General features: G+C 40.6%; 1 protein-coding gene and 1 pseudogene across 3 annotated transcripts; both read right to left on the reverse strand.

The window, feature by feature from the left end:
* Positions 1-338: 338 nt before the first annotated feature.
* On the reverse strand, positions 339-16282 carry ZNF879 (zinc finger protein 879). Of its 3 annotated transcripts, XM_061421308.1 has the most exons (5): positions 16154-16282; positions 15013-15083; positions 12062-12188; positions 11524-11619; positions 339-2556 (listed from the first exon to the last, which is right to left on the reverse strand). In XM_061421308.1, the coding sequence occupies exons 2-5, from the start codon at positions 15043-15045 to the stop codon at positions 1109-1111; spliced, it is 1704 nt and encodes a 567-aa protein (XP_061277292.1). In that variant the 5' UTR covers positions 15046-15083; positions 16154-16282; the 3' UTR covers positions 339-1108. The 3 variants fall into 3 exon arrangements, with proteins under 3 accessions (XP_061277292.1, XP_061277293.1, XP_061277294.1); XM_061421309.1 differs by lacking the exon at positions 11524-11619; XM_061421310.1 differs by lacking the exons at positions 11524-11619; positions 12062-12188; positions 16154-16282.
* Positions 10930-11130, reverse strand: LOC133252244 (U2 spliceosomal RNA; annotated as a pseudogene).
* Positions 16283-19439: the final 3157 nt, after the last annotated feature.

Below are 19439 nucleotides of genomic sequence, written 5' to 3' on the forward strand. Positions count from 1 at the left end.
ATCAATAACTTGTTAAAGGACACAGCCCAATTTTTGGAGGAAAAAGCATCTGAACTTAGAGCCTCAACTTTTGTCTAGTGGTCCTCACAGTGTGAAACAGAGCAAGCATCACCTGATGGAGGTGAAAGTAAAACATAAGCGTGAAAACTACCTTGTTCACTTGACCTAACAGGAGGACAACCAGAGTTCCATGTGTTCCTGGGTCTTCCTGGTGGCTGGTAACCAGAGAACTCAAGGAAGCAGGCACACAGCCTTGCGGCCAAGAGTCATGCTCCCTATGCTTACATTGCAAGATAATTTTTAACAACTCTTATCAGTAAATCAACTTGCAAAAGCAGTAGTTGTCTAAATTATCTTTAATTCTCAAGGTAATACAACACTGGTAATCAATTTATGAGAAAAACAAGTGAAATGCCATGTATTTTGTGATGTGAAATAAAGTAACTTTAGATCTGATTCAGAATTTGGAACAAGTAGTCAGGGAGAACACTCCCAAAACTTAAACCAGTTTACAGAGTGATTTTATTTTCAGGTGAATGGCTTAGGAAGCACAGGAGAAATAACTCAAAAGTTTTAACAACCACCAAGTACAGAAGTTGCTTTTAAACTCTTAAAAAAACAAATTTTACTGACAGTGAGGTAGTTCCAGGTCATCTGTTTACATTTCATCTCTAATACATTTTTCTTAGTACAACTGGCTTTGAAACTCAAATGCAGTTTCAAAAATATACAATCCTAGACTAATCCAAAGTCTGGATTTTATGGCTGCACTTTTCCATTAATCAACAAGCTTCCCAGTGATGCCTGTGAAAGCTGGTGGCTGTTACCACATATCACTAGGAAAAAAATAAAATACCAACCCTTTGATCTGATAAATTTTCTATTTTATAGTCAGTAATAAGTTAAGAATGTATGAAGAAACATTTTATACAAGCTTTCCTAATATTTCTAAGGTTACCTTCCATCATAAGTTTCTGATGTTTGGCAAGGTCTAAATCTTGAAGTTTAATGCACAATTAACTACTCATGATTTTCTCCCCAGAATGAATTCTTTGATATTTTGTAAGGAATGAACTTCAGTTGGAAGGTTTTTCCCCATGCATTTAACTTATAGTTTTTCTCCAGTATGAGTCCTCTGATGATTTGTAAGAGACGAGCTCTGACTGAAAGCTTTCCCACATTCTTTACATTTATAGGGCTTTTCTCCTGTATGAATTCTCATATGTGTCATAAGGGATGAACTTTGTCTAAAGGCTTTCCCACATACTTTACAATTATATGGTTTCTCTCCAGTATGAATTCTCTGGTGCTGAATGAGTGCTGAGCTTTGGTTGAAAGCTTTTTCACAGTCATTACATTTATAAGGTTTCTCTCCGGTATGAATCTTTCGATGAGTATTAACTGCTGAGTGCGAACTGAAAGCTTTTCCACATTCCTTACAATTATATGGTTTCTCTCCAGTATGGATTCTGTTGTGTATATTAAGCCGTGAAATCCAGGAGAAAGCTTTCCCACATTCATTACATTTGTAGGGTTTTTCTCCAGTGTGAATTCTTTGATGTTGTATAAGAGCTGAGCTTTGGCTAAAGGCTTTCCCGCATTCTTTACAGGCATAAGGTTTCTCACCAGTGTGAATTCTCTGATGTATAATAAGGGCTGAGTGGTAACTAAACACCTTTCCACACTCATTACAATTAAAAGGTTTCTCTCCAGTATGAATTCTGTGGTGTCTACTTAGTCGTGATATTGAAGTAAACGCTTTCCCACACTGACTACATTCATATGGTTTCTCTCCAGTATGAATTCTATGATGCTGAATAAGAGATGAGCACTGGCTAAAGGTTCTCCCACATTCATTACACTTATAGGGCTTTTCTCCAGTATGAATTCGCTGGTGATTATTAAGGGATGAACTACCTTTAAATGTTTTTCCACATTCATTACATTTATAGGGTCTCTCTCCAGTATGCATTCTCTGATGTCCAATGAGAGATGTAGTGAAACTGAAGGCTTTTCCGCATTCACTACATATGTAAGGCTTCTCTCCAGTATGAACTCTCAGGTGCTGAGTTAGAGACGAGCTTTGGCTAAAAGCTTTCCTACATTCCTTACATTTATAGAGTTTCTCTCCAGTATGGATTCTCTGATGTTTACTCAGGGAAGAACTGTGGAGGAAGATTTTCCCGCAGATATTACACTTGTAACACTTACGCACTGTGCTGATTCCCAGCTGTTTAAATAGAATTGAATACTGCTGTGAACAAGGTTTCCTTCCTCTGGAAACGATTCTGGGTTTTCTAATAAGTGATAATTTCAGATCAAGATTTTTCCCAAGGTCAATACCTATAAAGCTCTTGTCCTTCATGCATGTTTTCTTGATGGTAACTAAGACTTCCCTCAAAGCTCTGTTTCCTTTGCTTTGTTGATTCTCTAGGGTTTCCTCGTTTATGTAGATTTTTCCCAACCTAAAGTCAAAAGGACCATCACCTAAGAGTTGATTCATTACTTCCTGATTTTCTTCTTCAGAAATTCTGGTTTCAAACAAGCTCTCCCATCCTAAAATAAATGAAACATGTAAGTCTCTCTTGCACTGAGAATAAAGAAAAATAACATCAAAAAATACAAGGATGGCTAACAACTATATTTATGGAGTGCTTAGAAGAGGTACTTGCCAAAGATGTTCAAACTACTGCACAACTGCACTCACTTCACACGCTAGCAAAGTAATGCTCAAAATTCTCCAAGTTAGGCTTCAACAGTACGTGAACCAAGAACTTTCAGATATTCAAGCTGGATTTAGAAAAGGCAGAGGAACCAGAGATCAAATTGCCAACATCTACTGGATCATAGAAAAAGCAAGAGAATTTCAGAAAAACATCTACTTTGCTTTATTGATGATGTCAAAGCCTTTGACTGTGTGGATCACAACAGACTGTGGAAGATTCTTAAAAAGATGGGAATCCCAGACCACCTTACCTGCCTCCTGAGAAATCTGTATGCAGGTCAAGAAGCAACAGTTAGAAATGGATGTGAAACAACAGACTGGTTCAAAATCAGGAAAGGAGTACGTCAAGGCTATATATTATCACCCTGCTTATTTAACTTATATGCAGAGTACATCAAGCAAAATGCTGGGTTGGCTGAAGCACAAGCTGGAATCAAGATTGCTGGGAGAAATATCAATAACCTCAGATATGCAGATGACACTACCTTTATGGCAGAAAGCAAAGAGGAACTAAAGGGCCTCTTGATGAAAGTGAAAAAGGAGAGTAATAAAGCTGGCTTAAAACTCAACATTCAAAAAACCAAGATTATGGCATCCAGTCCTATCACTTCATGGCAAATAGATGGGGAAACAATGGAAACATGAGAGACTTTAGTTTCTTGGGCTCCAAAATCACTGCAAATGGTGACTGCAGCCATGAAATGAAAAGATGCTTGCTCCTTGGAACAAAAGCTGTGACAAACCTAAACAGTGTATTAAAAAGCAAAGACATCTCTTTGCTGACAAATGTCCATCTAGTCAAAGCTATGGTTTTTCCAGTAGTCAGGTTTGGACGTGAGAGCTGGACCATAAAGAAATCTAAGCACCAAAAAATGGATGCTTTTGAACTATGGTGTTGGAGAAGACTCTTGAGAGTCCCTTGGACTGCAAAGAGATCCAACCAGTCCATCCTAAAGGAAATCAGTCTTGAATATTCATTGGAAGGACTGATGCTGAAGCTGAAACTCCAATACTTTGGCCACTTGATGCGAAGAACTGACTCATTGGAAAAGACCCTGAAGCTGGGAAAGATTAAAGGCAGGTGAAGGGGATGGCATAGGATGAGATGGTTGGACGGCATCGCCAACTTGATGGACATGAATCTGAGTAAGCTCCAGGAGTTGACGATGGCCAGGGAAACCTGGCATGCTATAGTCCACGGGGTCGCAAAGAGTCAGACACGACTGAGCAACTGAACTGAACTGAGAAAAGGGTGAGAAGAAGAAGAGCAAGAAAAAGAAGCAGAATGGAAGATCTACCTGGGTGGGGAAAAGTCTGAAGAAAACTATATGTGGGTGGGCTGAGGAACTGAGATGGGAGCTCTTCTAGTAAAGGAACCAGGCCTGATCTAGTAACAAAGCAGAGGTCAGCAGGGTATACAGTATATCTGCATACAGCAGGTTGTATATTATTCAGCTTCATCTTTCAGGTCAGCCACCAGTACATTCAAGCCAAAACCAAGAGAAAATTGCAGAGGGGCTATAAACAAGTGGGAGAAGCACTGCCTCTAAAAGTCTCTTTGAAACACAGCCTCAACTAGTGAAGTTTGGGGACTCCTTGAGTGCTATGAATAATGTAATCCATTTCACTGACAGTACCTACTTGGTGAAGTTTGGGGACCCCCTGAGTGCTATGAATAATGTAATCCATTTCACTGACAGTGCCTACTTGGTATCCACTACATACCACGCAAAGGTCAAGACTCAGGATTATAGAGAACATGCCAGATAAGAGTCGCATTTTCACAGGGCTTACATTCTAACAGCCAATATTGACAATGACCAAGTAACCAAATAAAGTACTGGGAGTGATGACAACTGTGGGAAAATAAATAAAAACAAGGTGATGTGTACAACTTGATATTTCAAACTATGGTGAGGAAATAAAATTAAAGATTTAAATAACATAAAGAGCTGTCCATGTAAAAATTGGGTAAGAAGAGCAATTACGAAGGCCATTAGGCAGGAAAAAGCTCTGTGTGTTTGCAGAATATAAAGAACTAGTGTGGTCTAAGCAAGAAGGAAACGGGGGAGAGTGCTACAAGAGGAGGAGATGAGACGGGCAGGGGGTCACATCATGCAAGGTTTTGTAAAATATAGGGCAGTATTTGGAATTTCTTCTAAGGATCACTGCGGGGTTGGAAGAACACGATGGTTTTGTTTAAAAAGGAAAACTATGGAGTTGTGTGACAAATGGACTGTAATTGGGGGGAAAGAGGAAAAGAAAACAAAGACAGGTGCAGGGCTGCCAATTAGGAGGCTCTGCCAGTCTTCCTGGATGAAGGTTACGGCAGTTTGCACTGGCATGGTAACGGAAGCAGGCACACTGGGGTATTTAAAAACAGAGACCACAGGGATGTTCACCTGTGAATAAGGAGTACAGAATAAGTGAGAGGACTCAACCGTAATGCCTAGCTTTTGGCTTGGGGTTTCCCTGGTGGCTCAGATGGTAAAGACTCTGCCTGCAATGCAAGAGACTCAGGTTCAATCCCTGGGTCAGAAAGATCCCCTGGAGAAGGGATCTCCACTATTCTTGCCTGGAGGATTCCATTAACAGAAGAGGCTGGTGGGCTACAGTCCAAGGGGTAGCAAACAGTCAAACACAACTGAGCAACTAACACTCTGGCCTGGGGAATCCAATGGAGATGCGGCTATATAGTGATACAAGGAACACTGGAAGAGTACATTTTTGAAAATGATTTTGTCTACCATTTTTATCACTTAGATTACTATTCAAGAATGGGGTTACTGATTCAAAAGGAATGAATATATTTTATAATAGAGCTTTAATATTCTTATATAAAAAGGAAATGTATAATCATTGTAAGAAAAATTAAGAAATTCCAGAAAACTATTAAAATGAAAATGTAGTTTACCCATAAACATATCATGCAAATATAATCAATCACTGCTAAATGTGGAATTTAGCTCACCAGAATTTTTCAATAGAGAAAGAAAACACTTTTACTTAAAAAATTAAAGTGGGTTGAAACTAACCTTCCTGCACCACTTCACTTAAAAAAAATTATTGTGTGGTACATATATACAATAAAATATTACTCAGCCATTAAAAAGAACGAAATCTTGCCATTTGCAGCAATGTGGCCAGACCTACAGTGTCATACTGAGTGACGTTAAGTCAGAGAAAGAAATATCATATGACCTCCCTTATATGTGGAATCTAAAAAGAAATGATACAAATGAATTTACATACAAAACATAGAGACTAACAGACTTAGAAAAAGGAACTCATGGTTGCCAGTGGGAAGAGATAGTTAGGGACTTTGGGAAGGTCACATACACACTGCTATATTCAAAACGGATATTCAGCAAGGATCTATAGTACATAGAACTCTGTTTAACGCTGTGTGCCAGCCTGGATGGGAGAGGAGTTTGGGGGAGAATGGATACATGAATATGTATGGCTGAGTCCCTTCTCGGTTCACCTAAAACTACCACAACATTGTTAATTGGTTATACACCAATACAAAATAAAAACTTCAAAGTTTGGGGATAAAAATCATGAACTTCTCTCCATGTGAATGACAGTACGCTGATATCATTTTGATGGCTACAGAATATTCCAGTACATGAATATGTCACATTTATTAAATCCCCTTCTAAGTCATTTAGCTTTCTTTACTTCAAGTAATGCCTCATGTTAAAGCAAACATTCCTTTACACTATCTTTGCAGCTCTGCACAATTATGGAATTATTTTCTTAAGAAAAATTCTTAAGCCTGGGATTTCTGTAAATAAAGCCAGAAATACTTCAATCAAAATCCCACTAAAGATAGTGCTTACTGCTCAGAACAGTAGCAAAACACTGAATGTGTATTTCCTAACCTTTTGTAATATTCCCTATTAAAGGGAAAAATGATATTTCTTTACTTTGAATTTCTCTGATTTATAATGAAGTTGAGTAGTTTTTCAATAAATCTTTTTAATCATAATTCTTGCCTTGAGAACCCCAAGAACAATATGAAAAGGCAAAAAGATAGGACACTGAAAGATGAACTCCCCAGATCAGTAGCTGCTCAGTATGCTACTGGAGATCAGTGGAGAAATAACTCCAGAAAGAATGAAGGGATGGAGCCAAAGCAAAAACAGCACCCGGTTGTGGATGTGACTGGTGATAGACCCAAGGTCTGATGCTGTAAAGAGCAGTATTGCACAGGAACCTGGAATGTTAGGTTCATGAATCAAGGCAAATTGGAAGTGGTCAAACAGGAAATGGCAAGAGTGAACATCAACATGCTAAGAATCAGTGAACTAAGATGGACTGGAATGGGTGAATTTAACTCAGATGACCATTGTATCTATCACTCTGGGCGGGAATCACTTAGAAAAAATGGAGTAGCCATCATAGTCAACAAAAGAGTCCAAAATGTAGTACTTGGATGCAATCGCAAAAATGACAGAATGATCTCTGTTTGTTTCCAAGGCAAACCATAAAAATATCACAGTAATCCAAGTCTATAACCCTGACCAGTAATGCTGAAGAAGCTGAAGTTGAACAGTTCTATGAAGACCTACAAGACCTTTTAGAACTAACACCCAAAAAAGATGTCCTTTTCATTATAGGGGACTGGAATGCAAAAGTAGGAAGTCAAGAAACACCTGGAGTAACAGGCAAATTTGGCCTTGGAGTACATAATGAAGCAGGGCAAAGGCTAATAGAGTTTTGCCAAGAGAACGCACTGGTCATAGCAAACACCCTCTTCCAACAACACAAGAGAAGACTCTACACATGGACATCACCAGATGGTCAACACCAAAATCAGACTGATTATATTCTTTGCAGCCAAAGATAGAGAAGCTCTATACAGTCAGCAAAAACAAGGCCACAAGGTGACTGTGGCTCAGATCATGAACTCCTTATTGCCAAATTCAGATTTAAATTGAAGAAAGTAGGCAAAACCACCAGACCATTCAGGTAAGACCTAAATCAAATCCCTAATGATTACACAGTAGAAGTGAGAAATAGATGTAAGGGCCTAGATCTGATAGACAGACTGCCTGATGAACTATGGACATGGGTTAGTGACGCTGCACAGCAGACAGGGAGCAAGACCATCCCCAAGAAAAAGAAATGCAAAAAAGCAAAATGGCTGTCTGAGGAGGCCTTACAAATAGCTGTGAAAAGAAGAGAAGCGAAAAGCAAAGGAGAAAAGGAAACATATACCCATTTGAATGCAGAGTTCCAAAGAAGAGCAAGGAGAGATAAGAAAGCCTTCCTCAGTGATCAATGCAAAGAAATAGAGGAAAACAACAGAATGGGAAAGACTAGAGATCTCTTCAAGAAAATTAGAGATACCAAGAGAACATTTCATGTAAAGATGGGCTTGATAAAGGACAGAAATGGTATGGACCTAACAGAAGCAGAAGATATTAAGAAGAGGTGGCAAGAATACACAGAAGACCTATACAAAAAAGATCTTCACGACCCAGATCATGATGGTGTGATCACTCACCTAGAGCCAGACATCCTGGAGTGTGAAGTCAAGTGGGCCTTAGGAAGCATCACTACGAACAAAGCTAGTGGAGGTGATGGAATTCCAGTTGAGCTATTTCAAATCCTAAAAGTTGATGCTGTTTGAAAGTGCTGCACTAAATTTGTCAACAAATTTAGAAAACTCAGCAGTGGCCACAGAACTGGAAAAGGTCAGTTTTCATTCCAATCCTAAAAAAAGGTAATGCCAAAGAATGCTCAAACTACCGCACAATTGCACTCATCTCACACGGTAGTAAAGTGATGCTCAAAATTCTCCAAGCCAGGCTTCAGCAATACGTGAACTGTGAACTTCCAGATGTTCAAGCTGGTTTTAGAAAAGGGAGAGGAACCAGAGATCCAAGCACCAACATCCGCTTGGAAAAAGCATCATCAACAAGAGAGTTCCAGAAAAACATCTATTTCTGCTTTATTGACTATGCCAAAGCCTTTGACTGTGTGGATCACAATAAACTATGGAAAATTCTGAAAGAGATGGGAATACCAGACCACCTGACCTGCCTTCTGAGAAACCTGTATGCAGGTCAGGAAGCAATAGTTAGAACTGGACATGGAACAACAGACTGGTTCCAAATAGGAAAAGGAGTACGTCAAGGCTGTATATTGTCACCCTGCTTATTTAACTTATATGCAGAGTACATCATGAGAAACACTGGGCTGGAAGAAGCACAAGCTGGAATCAAGACTGCCGGAGAAATATCAATAACCTCAGATATGCAGATGACACCACCCTTATGGCAGAAAGAGAAGAGGAACTCAAAAGCCTCTTGATGAAAGTGAAAGAGGAGAGTGAAAAAGTTGGCTTAAAGATCAACATTCAGAAAACTAAGATCATGGCATCCGGTCCCATCACTTCATGGAAAATAGATGGGGAAACAGTGGAAACAGTGGATGACTTTATTTTGGGGGGCTCCAAAATCACTGCAGATGGTGACTGCAGCCAAGAAATTAAAAGACACTTACTATTTGGAAGGAAAGTTATGACCAACCTAGACAGCATATTAAAAAGCAGAGACATTACTTTGTCAACAAAGGTCCATCTAGTCAAGGCTATGGTTTTTCCAGTAGTCATGTATGGATGTGAGAGTTGGACTATAAAGAGAGCTGAGTGCCGAAGAATTGATGCTTTTGAACTGTGGTGTTGGAGAAGACTCTTGAGAGTCCCTTGGACTGCAAGGAGAGCCAACCAGTCCATCCTAAAGGAGATCAGTCCTGAGTGTTCCCTGGAAGGACTGATGTTGAAGTTGAAACTCCAATTTTTGGCCACTTGATGCGAAGAGCTGACTCATTGGAAAAGACCCTGATGCTGGGAAAGACTGAGGGCAGGAGGAGAGGGGACGACAGAGGATGAGATGGTTGGATGGCATCACTGACTCAATGGACATGAGTTTGGGTAAACTCTGGGAGTTGGTGATGGACAGGGAAGCTTGGCGTGCTGCAGTTCATGGGGTCACAAAGAGTCAGACACAACTGAGCGACTGAACTGACTGACTTGTGCCTTTCTGCTATAATTATTTGGAACTTTACCCTTTCCTTTTACTTTTGTATTCCACAGCCATGACAGCAATTATAACAATATTAATAGTGAAAAATGGGAAACTAAAATTTCCAAAAGGAAGACTGTTTAATAAAATATGGCTTAACAATACAGCAGAGTTCTTTCAATGAGGTAGACCTCTATTCAATGATGGCTAAATAATTGAACATTTATAACTAAAAACAAGCTCAAGAACAATATGTACAATCAATCTGTTTCTCTGTGTGTCTTTCTCATATACAAACACACTCAAATATTCATAGTCTGAAAGAATAGTAAAATATTAACAATGACTCAGTATGGTTGGTAAAATTTCAAATCAATCTTTTCTTTTGTTTTTCTGTTTCTCACTTTAATACCATGCACACCTCAAATAAATTAAAAATAATTAATTTTTAAAATCTTACAAAAGAATATAGTCAATTTGAAATTAGTAATTTCTTTGCCAATCAGAAAGCTCACAACCAAATTTGAAACTCATTCAACAGATATATTTATTTCTGAAAGCTGTGACTGAATTTCTGTTTCATATTGTTATTCTTACAGTCATGCACCTCCAATTGCTCATGGAATATGGCAGAATATTTGTCAGTAAGTGGGTAGAGAAAAAAATCACTGAAATGAAAAAAAGACTTGGGTCTTCAAAGCAGTGGGCCCCATGAATGCAGAATAGTATTAAAAAAAAAAAAACTTCCTTGATATAGCTTAATGAAACTTGTGAATTTCAAGATGAAAAGGATATCAAAAAATGAAAAAGGAGAAAAGGGTTTTCTAAATGGAAACAGAGGTGGTGGGGGAAAGAGAGGCTTACAGTCAACAATACTCAACCCCAAAGCAGTGGAACAAAGGCTGAACAATTTCTAGGAAATAAAAACTGATGCCAGAGTTCTAGATACAAAACATAATTCCCACAGGAGAGGGAAAAGAATTGATATTAGACAGGTACAAATAGAGTATACATGAACCTTTCTGAAACATTAGTCAGGAAATACTCTAGTCAAACCAAAGGCAAAAATCTCAAGACAGAACTCATAAATAGAAACACAGACTGAACTGACACAGAAAACCTATCTTTTGCCATCAGGATAAACAAATTCCTGACAAGGAGCAAAACTCAAAAGAGTGAGTCATCCTCCAGTGTCAGAAACAAAGACAAAATTTTAAATGCAACAGAAACCAAGACCTTATGATTCAGCAACCCACAGGGATTTGAGAGACTGAGAGATACATTTTAGCAGCCAGGGTCTGGACCATACTATTTTAAACTGTTAAGAACAGATACTACACTTAGATCTTAGCCAAAAGGCCGAGAAGTGGGACAATGAGGAATGCATTGTAGTGATAAAAGGTTTGTTCAAATCATAAAAAGAAAATAATTTAAGAAAATAATCAAACCAGTAAAAGAAAAAAGGAAGAAGATATGAATCACAAACCTTTACACATTACATGCTCTGCATTCAAATTACAAAGGACATACGACAAAGTACAACTCATATTGGAAGAATTCAACTCTCCCTCTGAGCCTGCTATACCAAGTACTCAAAAAGGTCGAGTGACGATATGCCCTTCCCAGCATTTCCCACCTATCCTGAAACATAAGGAGCGTCTTGGTGAGTATCTCCCAAGCATGGCCAGTATCTCCTCCTTACCGATCAGCAAAGCCCAAGCAGCTCGGAAATGCTATGCCCATTTCCCAATTACTGTCACTCACCTAGATATGTGCTTTGAGAAACTCCATTTTCCACCATCCAGGGGTCTTCCCCTTGTTCTAACCGGAGGATAACTTTTGGTTTGGAAAACAGAATCCCTGTTCATGAGCAAGAAAGAGAATGAATCCATGGTGCAGACATGAGTGGCCAGTCACTCACTCAGATCCAGCCCCAGAGTCTGGGGCAAAGGACAGTTGAGAGTAAATAGATTTGTTCTGAGAAGGGCTTAAAACCAGGCTCCCAGAGGAGGGCCAGGAAGTGGTCTCGGGAAGAAAGTCAGGGCTCTGGTTGTACATTCCTCTAAGCTGGAACCTCCTGTAAGACGCAGAGGGACAGAGTCCAGGGGGCAGAAGACAGGAAGAGTACAGAGAGGATGCCCATCACCAACTGTGCCAAGCTGAGACTTGTCCCTGCAGCTGAGGGCAACAGCAACCACTGCTTTCTGAGTCTACCTGTGGACTGAGTCTGGTCATGCCCTCCTCGGAGAGGGCACCAAGGTGCTCCCCCAGCAGATTCTACATCACAAGGAAATGTCCTTACCCAGAGAGAACAGGGTGCTGTAGTTCTCCAGCATCACCTCCTGGTACAAGGTTCTCTGCGCAGAGTCTAGGCACAGCCACTCGTCCCGGCTGAAGAACACAGCCACATCCCTGAATGTCACAGACACCTGTAACAGAAACCCATTCCTGCTCACCCAGGACCATACCCGCAGTGGGATGACTGAGCAGCAACCCTGTCACCATTCTAGGTTCTGAGCAGTTTCAAGCTGAATACTTCCTGACCACCCCTCCTGTACTCAGCACATACATCTCTGTCATCTACCTACTGTCAGTGAAGCGTTGTGCTCCCAGCAAAATGAAATTCAGCAGCCAAAGAACGTAAAACACTTGAAGTCGTGGAATAAAATCAGAATGAGGGAAACACAGAACTCTAGGCATAGAAAGGTACAACAATCACCTAGACCAAACTCATTTTACAGGTGAGACATGAGAACTGGGTTTTACAAGGAGCCTCCGGTACACTCACTCAGGGAGCAACAGGTGTGCTTGGATTCTGTGGTCACCTTGGACCACCTCTGTCTCGGATGAAAGGATGTTGCCAGTCACAGCGAAGGAGGCTTTGAGAAGGCCCCAGGCGTGGCTTTCCCAGAAGCAGGCCCGGCATGTGGGCTGTACAATCTTTGAAGAGCCAAGTGACAAGGCTGCAGATGGGACTCTCCCCATCCCAGAAGCCTTTGTTCTACTTCTCTCTGAAACCAAGCAGGAGCCCTGAGGGGCCCTCCTATATACATAAAGCCTTTCCATGTTCTCCATTTCTTGTTTGTAGGAAAAGGGCTTCAACCTCCTAGACCTTTCTGAATACCAAGGGGCATATTCAAACAGTCGCTAATGAGGGAATTGAGGGAATGCAGGAACAAAGGAACAGGAGTCAAGAAACAACTGTGCAGCCAAAAAGCAGGGTCCTGGTTCCTACTCAAGGGACATACATAAGAACGTATCTTTGAGTTCTTCTGCAGGAACTAAGGCCCCCACCCAGGCAGAGGATGGTTACTCAAGGCTGAGCGCAACAGTGCTGGAACACTGCCCTGTTACCTCACTGCCAACCAGTCAGAAGAAATTTACAGTCTGCAGCCCGTATCTCAAATTTTGCCTAAAAAAACTTTTCCCTGAAAACCATCAGGGAGTTGAGTTTTTTGCATACAAGCCATCTGTTCTTCTTGCTTGGCCCTACAGTAAACCTTTCCCACTCCAAACTCTGATGTTTTGGTTTGTTTGGCCTCACGGTACATCAGACACATGAATGTGGCTTTGGGAACATCTCCGGCTTCAGTGCATCAGAAGTCACCTGTTTTAAACTGGTGGTCCCTTTCTTTTATTATTAAGAATCTTTTTTTTTTTTCTTTAAGCAAATTAGGAATGATCAATAAGCAAAAGAAAAAGGAATGTTGGACTTCCCTGATAGCCAGTGGTTAAGACTCTCTGCTCCCACTGCAGAGGGATGGGTTCCATCCCTGGTCAGGGAACTAAGATCCTGCATGCCACATGGTGCAGACAAAAAAAGAAAAAGCAACATTAATCTAACTTCCTACCATCAAATACAAGGTTTGTTCACTTCTTGTTGTGTGTTCTTTCAGACTTTTTACATGATAATATGGCTCTAAATTTAAATAAAAATAAAATGTTACACAGATAACTTTACCCCACTCAACACTTTTTATTTGCTGCCACATATCTCACTGTATAGATTACTTATAGATTATTAGATGGTTTACTTAACTAATCTACTGGTGGGTATTTAGGTTATTTCCATTTTTGTAACTCTAAAAATACTGGATTGAGTGTCCCTGCACATCACAAAAAAGCTTATTTTCTTAGGACACATTTCTAGAGGTAAAAATACTTCCACACTTTATCCCTAAAATGCAGAAAGGCAGTCACAAGGCCATGGTGTTCTTTGATTGGTAAGGGCAATGGCAAATTAAAAATAAAAGGCTGTTAGAAATAAGTGAGAAGACTCCAACCCCATCCTTCATTTTCTTTCCGAATTTCCCTTACCAAATGTATGTAAGTATTTTTAATGGCTAAATAAGTCTCACAATTCAGGACTGTTTCCTCAAGGACCTGGTCACCATTTCCTAGGAGGAGATGGGCCTAACTTGCTACCTGACAAATTTCCAAACTGCAAAACTGGGTTATGCACTTAGCGATATATAAGTGAGCTTTCTGTCTCTGCAATCTCTTTAGTGGATTACCAGTGATACACAATACATTCTGGTGTAATGTTTACTCAATAATAAAAGTGTTTTCTTTCTCTTCTACTGATGTGGAAAGGTTTTCTGGGTTGGAAAGAGAAATGGTTTTAATTATTGTTCCCCAAGTGAAAGGGCAAAGAAGGGAAGAAATCACTGTGAACCAGATGCTTCTCACCTCAGGGAAGTCTCACTTCCCTGAATCTGTCCCCTCCTCCAAACCACAGCCCAAATTATAACTTCTTTTCCTTTCAACATCTGTATAAGCCTAATACTGCTCATATGTATAAAACTGCACAATAGTAGGAAGTATCTCTGACCACAATAGTAGGAAGCATCTCTGACTACTAGGTCTTCTTTCTAGGATCTTCTTAGAAAATCACCCAGACCCTGATCAGGTATTACTGTAGTAGATTAGTTCTCAGTTGATTTCCTAGATTTGACTCCCCTATGTCTCTGCCCTCCATGGGGCAAAACAAACCTGGATCCTTCACAAAGCTCTGGGCATGGCACTGGCATGGGGCCTGTGGGCCCATTCATTTCCAAGTCAACAAGCACTAACTGGTTAAGTGGAAAATTCACAAAGAGGCTGGCCCTGCAGCAAGGGAAATACCATCTTTTTGGAGTTCCTCAATTCTGGTCCCTCAGTGGGCTTCATTACCTAGAAAAGCTCAACAACAGATGATGCATGTCCCCAACCTCTAAGCCCAGAAGGCAGTTCAAGAAAGAAACCTTCACTCACCAGAGCCTGGGCTGGCAGCAACCTTGTGGCCATTTCTCCCTCCCTCCTGCTGCTCCTTTTAGAGAGGGCACCTAAAAGGGAGAAAGAAACTGTGAGGTCTTTCCATTCTATCTGCACTCCCCTCCTCATTAGGGTTAGACCAGGTTAAGAAGTCTCCACAGGCTGAGCACCCTGTAGAAACCAAAGGAAACCTGGAAGCCCAGGCATTTCTGAGTTGGAGGGGACCTGTGCTTGACCACCAAAACCAGGAGTGCACAGTAAGCAGACTTCCAGTCCCTGAGCCTGCAACCTTTCAGCCAATGATTCATGAATAAAGATGAATTAAATGAAGGTATTAGAACCACCTGATACAAATTAACACTGTAAACAGCAGTCTCACCGGGCTCACAGAGACATTAAACTGATGAGACATGACAAATATTCTTCACACCTGCATTTAGGTATTTTGAGCTGTAGTAATTAGCATTATAATAATTCTTCAAATGTCATTTTAAGAATTGGTGTCCTTTTCAGAAACAGCCAACCAAAAATTAGTCCTCTTCTCTTCCTCTTGGACATTGTGTTTCCTTTGTGAAGAAAGTTATTAAACATCCTTAACTGTAAAAGGAAACGTTACCGATCCACCTTCCATACCCCCACGCTCCTAAAAGTACAAGACATAAAAAATACCTTCGTTGGCCAGAAATGAATTTAACATTTAGAGGAAAGGGACGTAACTTAACAAGTGGACAAAATTAAACACAAAAGGAAACAGTTAAGTCACTCAGGATTCAGCCTAGAAGAACAATGCCAAAATACAAGGTTGGCAAAAGGCATAAACATTGAGTTTCAGCTGCAGGGGGGAAATACCAACAAACGGTAAAAGCTGAACACCGCCTCAGGGCTCACGAATCCCGAAATGAGACACAGCTCCTTGCAATCTCTTCTCGAGGGACACCTTTCTGGGAGCCTGGCCCAGACTGAGCCGCGCCGTCCGTCGAGGGGCCTTGCCGGGGCAACGCCCCCTCCTCCGGCCGCGTTCACCTGCCAAGGCCGCCCGGGCTTGGACGCCCGAAGCTGGGACTCGCCGCGGCTGACCCTCTGTCCGCCCCCTGCTGTAGGAGCCTAACACCCCGGGCCCACTCTCAAAGGCAGTCTGTACCTGTGCTCGCCGGGACGTAGGAAGCGGCGGACCCTACAGAAGGTAAGAGGAGAACCTAGTGCAGGATACTGAGCGTCGCCGCCGCCAGGCCACCGGGCAAAACTGCGCGTGCGTACAGGAGAACCCTAGAGCTTTTCCTTTCGAACTATACTTCCCAGACGTCTCCACGGCACGGCCCTCTACGGAGTCCGAGAAGGTCTAAGGAAGGGAAGGCTAGAGAAAGCCGTCTTGCAAAAGCCAGAGGCTGAAGCCTCGGCTGTAACCACGTGTCCTTTCGTGCACCCGTTGAATTTAAAATTATGATGACAATGATAATAAGTGGAAAAAGTGAGCATGTAGTAGAAAATGTGGAAGACTAGCCGCTTGCGGCTGCTTTTTCTTGGTTATTGAGAAAACTGTTAGTATCTATTTAACGACTTTTTTAATTTAAAAAATTGTCTAAATTTTGTAACCTATAATAAAAAAAAAAAAAAATATATATATATATATAATTTAACTGACACATGGGGTGAAAAGAAAAACATAGACCTAGTATTGCCCTTTTCATGACATTCATTACTTCTTTTAAAAGGGTTCCTTTAAATTGTAAAGCTTGTTTTCCAGTATTGAGAGTAACCCCCTTCTTTCCCACTCCATCCTCATTGTCTGGCACTGTACATACCAAATAATACAATTCTATAAATATCAAGTGAATGCTTTTTTAAATAGCCACCATTAAAGTTTACAAAACCAGGCCTAAAACCAAAGGACACCTTAAGGTAGAGAATAAAGAGATTAATTATTATATACCAGGAAAATAATATGAGAAAGAGATCTGAAGCAAAAATAGTCAAATGCAACAATACACACTGCTAACCTTAGAGAATTGCAAATCAAAACCACAATGAGCTAGCACTTTATCCATTAGGATAGCTGCTATCAAAACAAAGACAAGAACAAAATAATTCAGAAAGCAACTTGCATTGGTGAGGACTTGTTGAAATTGAATCCTTGTGAACTGCTGCTGAGAATGTAAAATGCTGCAGCTGTTACCGAGTCCAAGTTTGGTCTGCTCCTCTCACCATAGGCCAACAAATCTGAGCTTCAAGGTGTTGAGGCAAGGAGGAGACTTTAATCAGGGGAACGGCAGACCAAGAAGATGGCAGGCTAGTGCCTCAAAATAATCATCTTATTGGGGTCTGGATGCCAGGATATTTTATAGATCAGAGAGAAAGAAGCAATGAGGAACTAAAGTCAAAAGGCAGACTAGAGAAGGAGAAGCAATGGGGAAACAAAGTGAAAGGGCCTTCAGTCTTGCAAAACATCTCCAAGGGAATGTCCAGCCGTCAGAAGTGGTGTGTTAATCTCTTCTGTTCACAGGTGGGCAGGGACAAACTATCTCTTCACCAGTTGAACAAAGGTACTTTAATCAAATAGAGGGGCAGGGTGCTTCAGGCAAGCCACTGAGTATGATTATAATAATTAAAGCAATGAAAAGCGAGTCAAAGAAACAGTTTCCAACATGGAGTCAAAATTGGCTTCCTCCCTGCAACACAGCTGCTGTGGAAATAGTATGGTGGATCCTCGGTATTAAAAATAGAATTACTATATAATCCAGCAATTCCACTTCTAAGTATATTCCCCAAAGAATTGAAAGCAAGGACTCAAGCAGGTTATACACTACTGTTCACAGAAGTGTTATTCAAAATAGTGAAAAAGTAGGAAGAACTCAAGTGTCAGTGAACTGGTAAGTGGGTAAACAAAATGTGGTCTATGCATACAATGAAATGTTCATCCATAAAAAGGAAGGAATATCTGATATATGCTACAGTATGGCTGAATCTTGAAGACACGAAAAGTAAAATAAGGCAAACTCAAAAAGACAAATATTGTATAATTCCACCTATACAAAGTGTCTACAATAGTCAGATTCATAGATGGAAAGTAGAATACTGGTTACCAGGGACTAAGGGAAGGAGGAAGTGAGGATTTCTTGTTTACTGGGTTTGGATTTCAGATTGGGATAATGAAAAAGTTCTGGAGATGACTAGTAGTGATGATGGCACAACAGTGAAAATATACTTAATGCTACTGAGCCATACACTTAAAAAAATGGTTGAACTGGTAAATTTTATATTATGTGTATTTTACCACAATAAAAGTAATAATTTAAAATAAAATAATTGTGAACCATTATTGGCAAGACAGCATTGAAATGTACATATTCTTCATATTCTTTAAAATAAAAACACTTCCATATATAATTTTTAGTCATGTCCGACTCTTTGCAACCCCATGGACTATATAGTCCATGGAATTCTCCAGACCAGAAAACTGGAGTGGGTAGCCTTTCCCTTCTCCAGGGGATCTTCCCAACCCAGGGTTCAAACCCAGGTCTCCCACATTGCAACGTGAATTCTTTACCAGCTGAGCCACAAGGGAAGCCCCATATACAATTTTTAAAGTAATAAAACCCATACAGGTCTAGGAAAATGCCATCGGAGTACCAGAAATTGAAAATCTTGGAAGGTGTGCAGCAGATATGTGCCCTGAGAGCCAAAGGCTATCTAACAGAAAGATTCAGAAGAAAATAGAAAATAAAGAGAAAGAAATAATTCCAAATAGATTACATGTAGAGATATAGTAGAAAACATATTCAAACTGAAGAAAGCCTGGGTCTTTCTTCAGATGAAATAGAAGATAAAGTGCTGAGCATGACTGGCAGGGGGCCAGGAGGGTGGGGAAAAGGAGGAGGAAATACATCCTGGAGAAAATTTCAGAACTCTAAAATCTTAAAAGCAACCAGGGTATAAAAAGGAAACACAAGATATCCTGTATATTACTTGTACAATAATAGAAGACAGGACTGCTCAAATTAGTTTAAATGTAAAAGCATTTAAGGGCTTCCAAGATGGTGCTAGTGGTAAAGAACTTGCCCACCAATACAGGAGCATTGCATTGCCAGCCAATGCAGGAGACGTGCGTTTAATCGCTGGGTTGCGAAGATCCCCTGGAGGAGGGTTCAGCAATCCATTCCAGATTTCTTGCCTGGAGAATTCCATGGGCAGAAGAGTCCATAGCGTTGCACAGAGACTGACACGACTGAAGCGACTTAGTACGCATGTAAAGGCACAACAAGAAATCTTGGGCCAGGCTGTTGTTCAGTCGCTAAGTCGTGTCGGACTCTTTGTGACCCCATGGATTGCAACACACCAGGCTCCCCTGTCCTTCACTATCTCCCAGAGTTTACTCAAGTTCGTGTCCCTTGAGTCAGTGATACTGTCTAACCATTTCATGCTCTGCTGTT

This window comes from Bos javanicus, chromosome 7 (genome assembly GCF_032452875.1).
Source record: "Bos javanicus breed banteng chromosome 7, ARS-OSU_banteng_1.0, whole genome shotgun sequence".
NCBI lineage: Eukaryota > Metazoa > Chordata > Mammalia > Artiodactyla > Bovidae > Bos > Bos javanicus.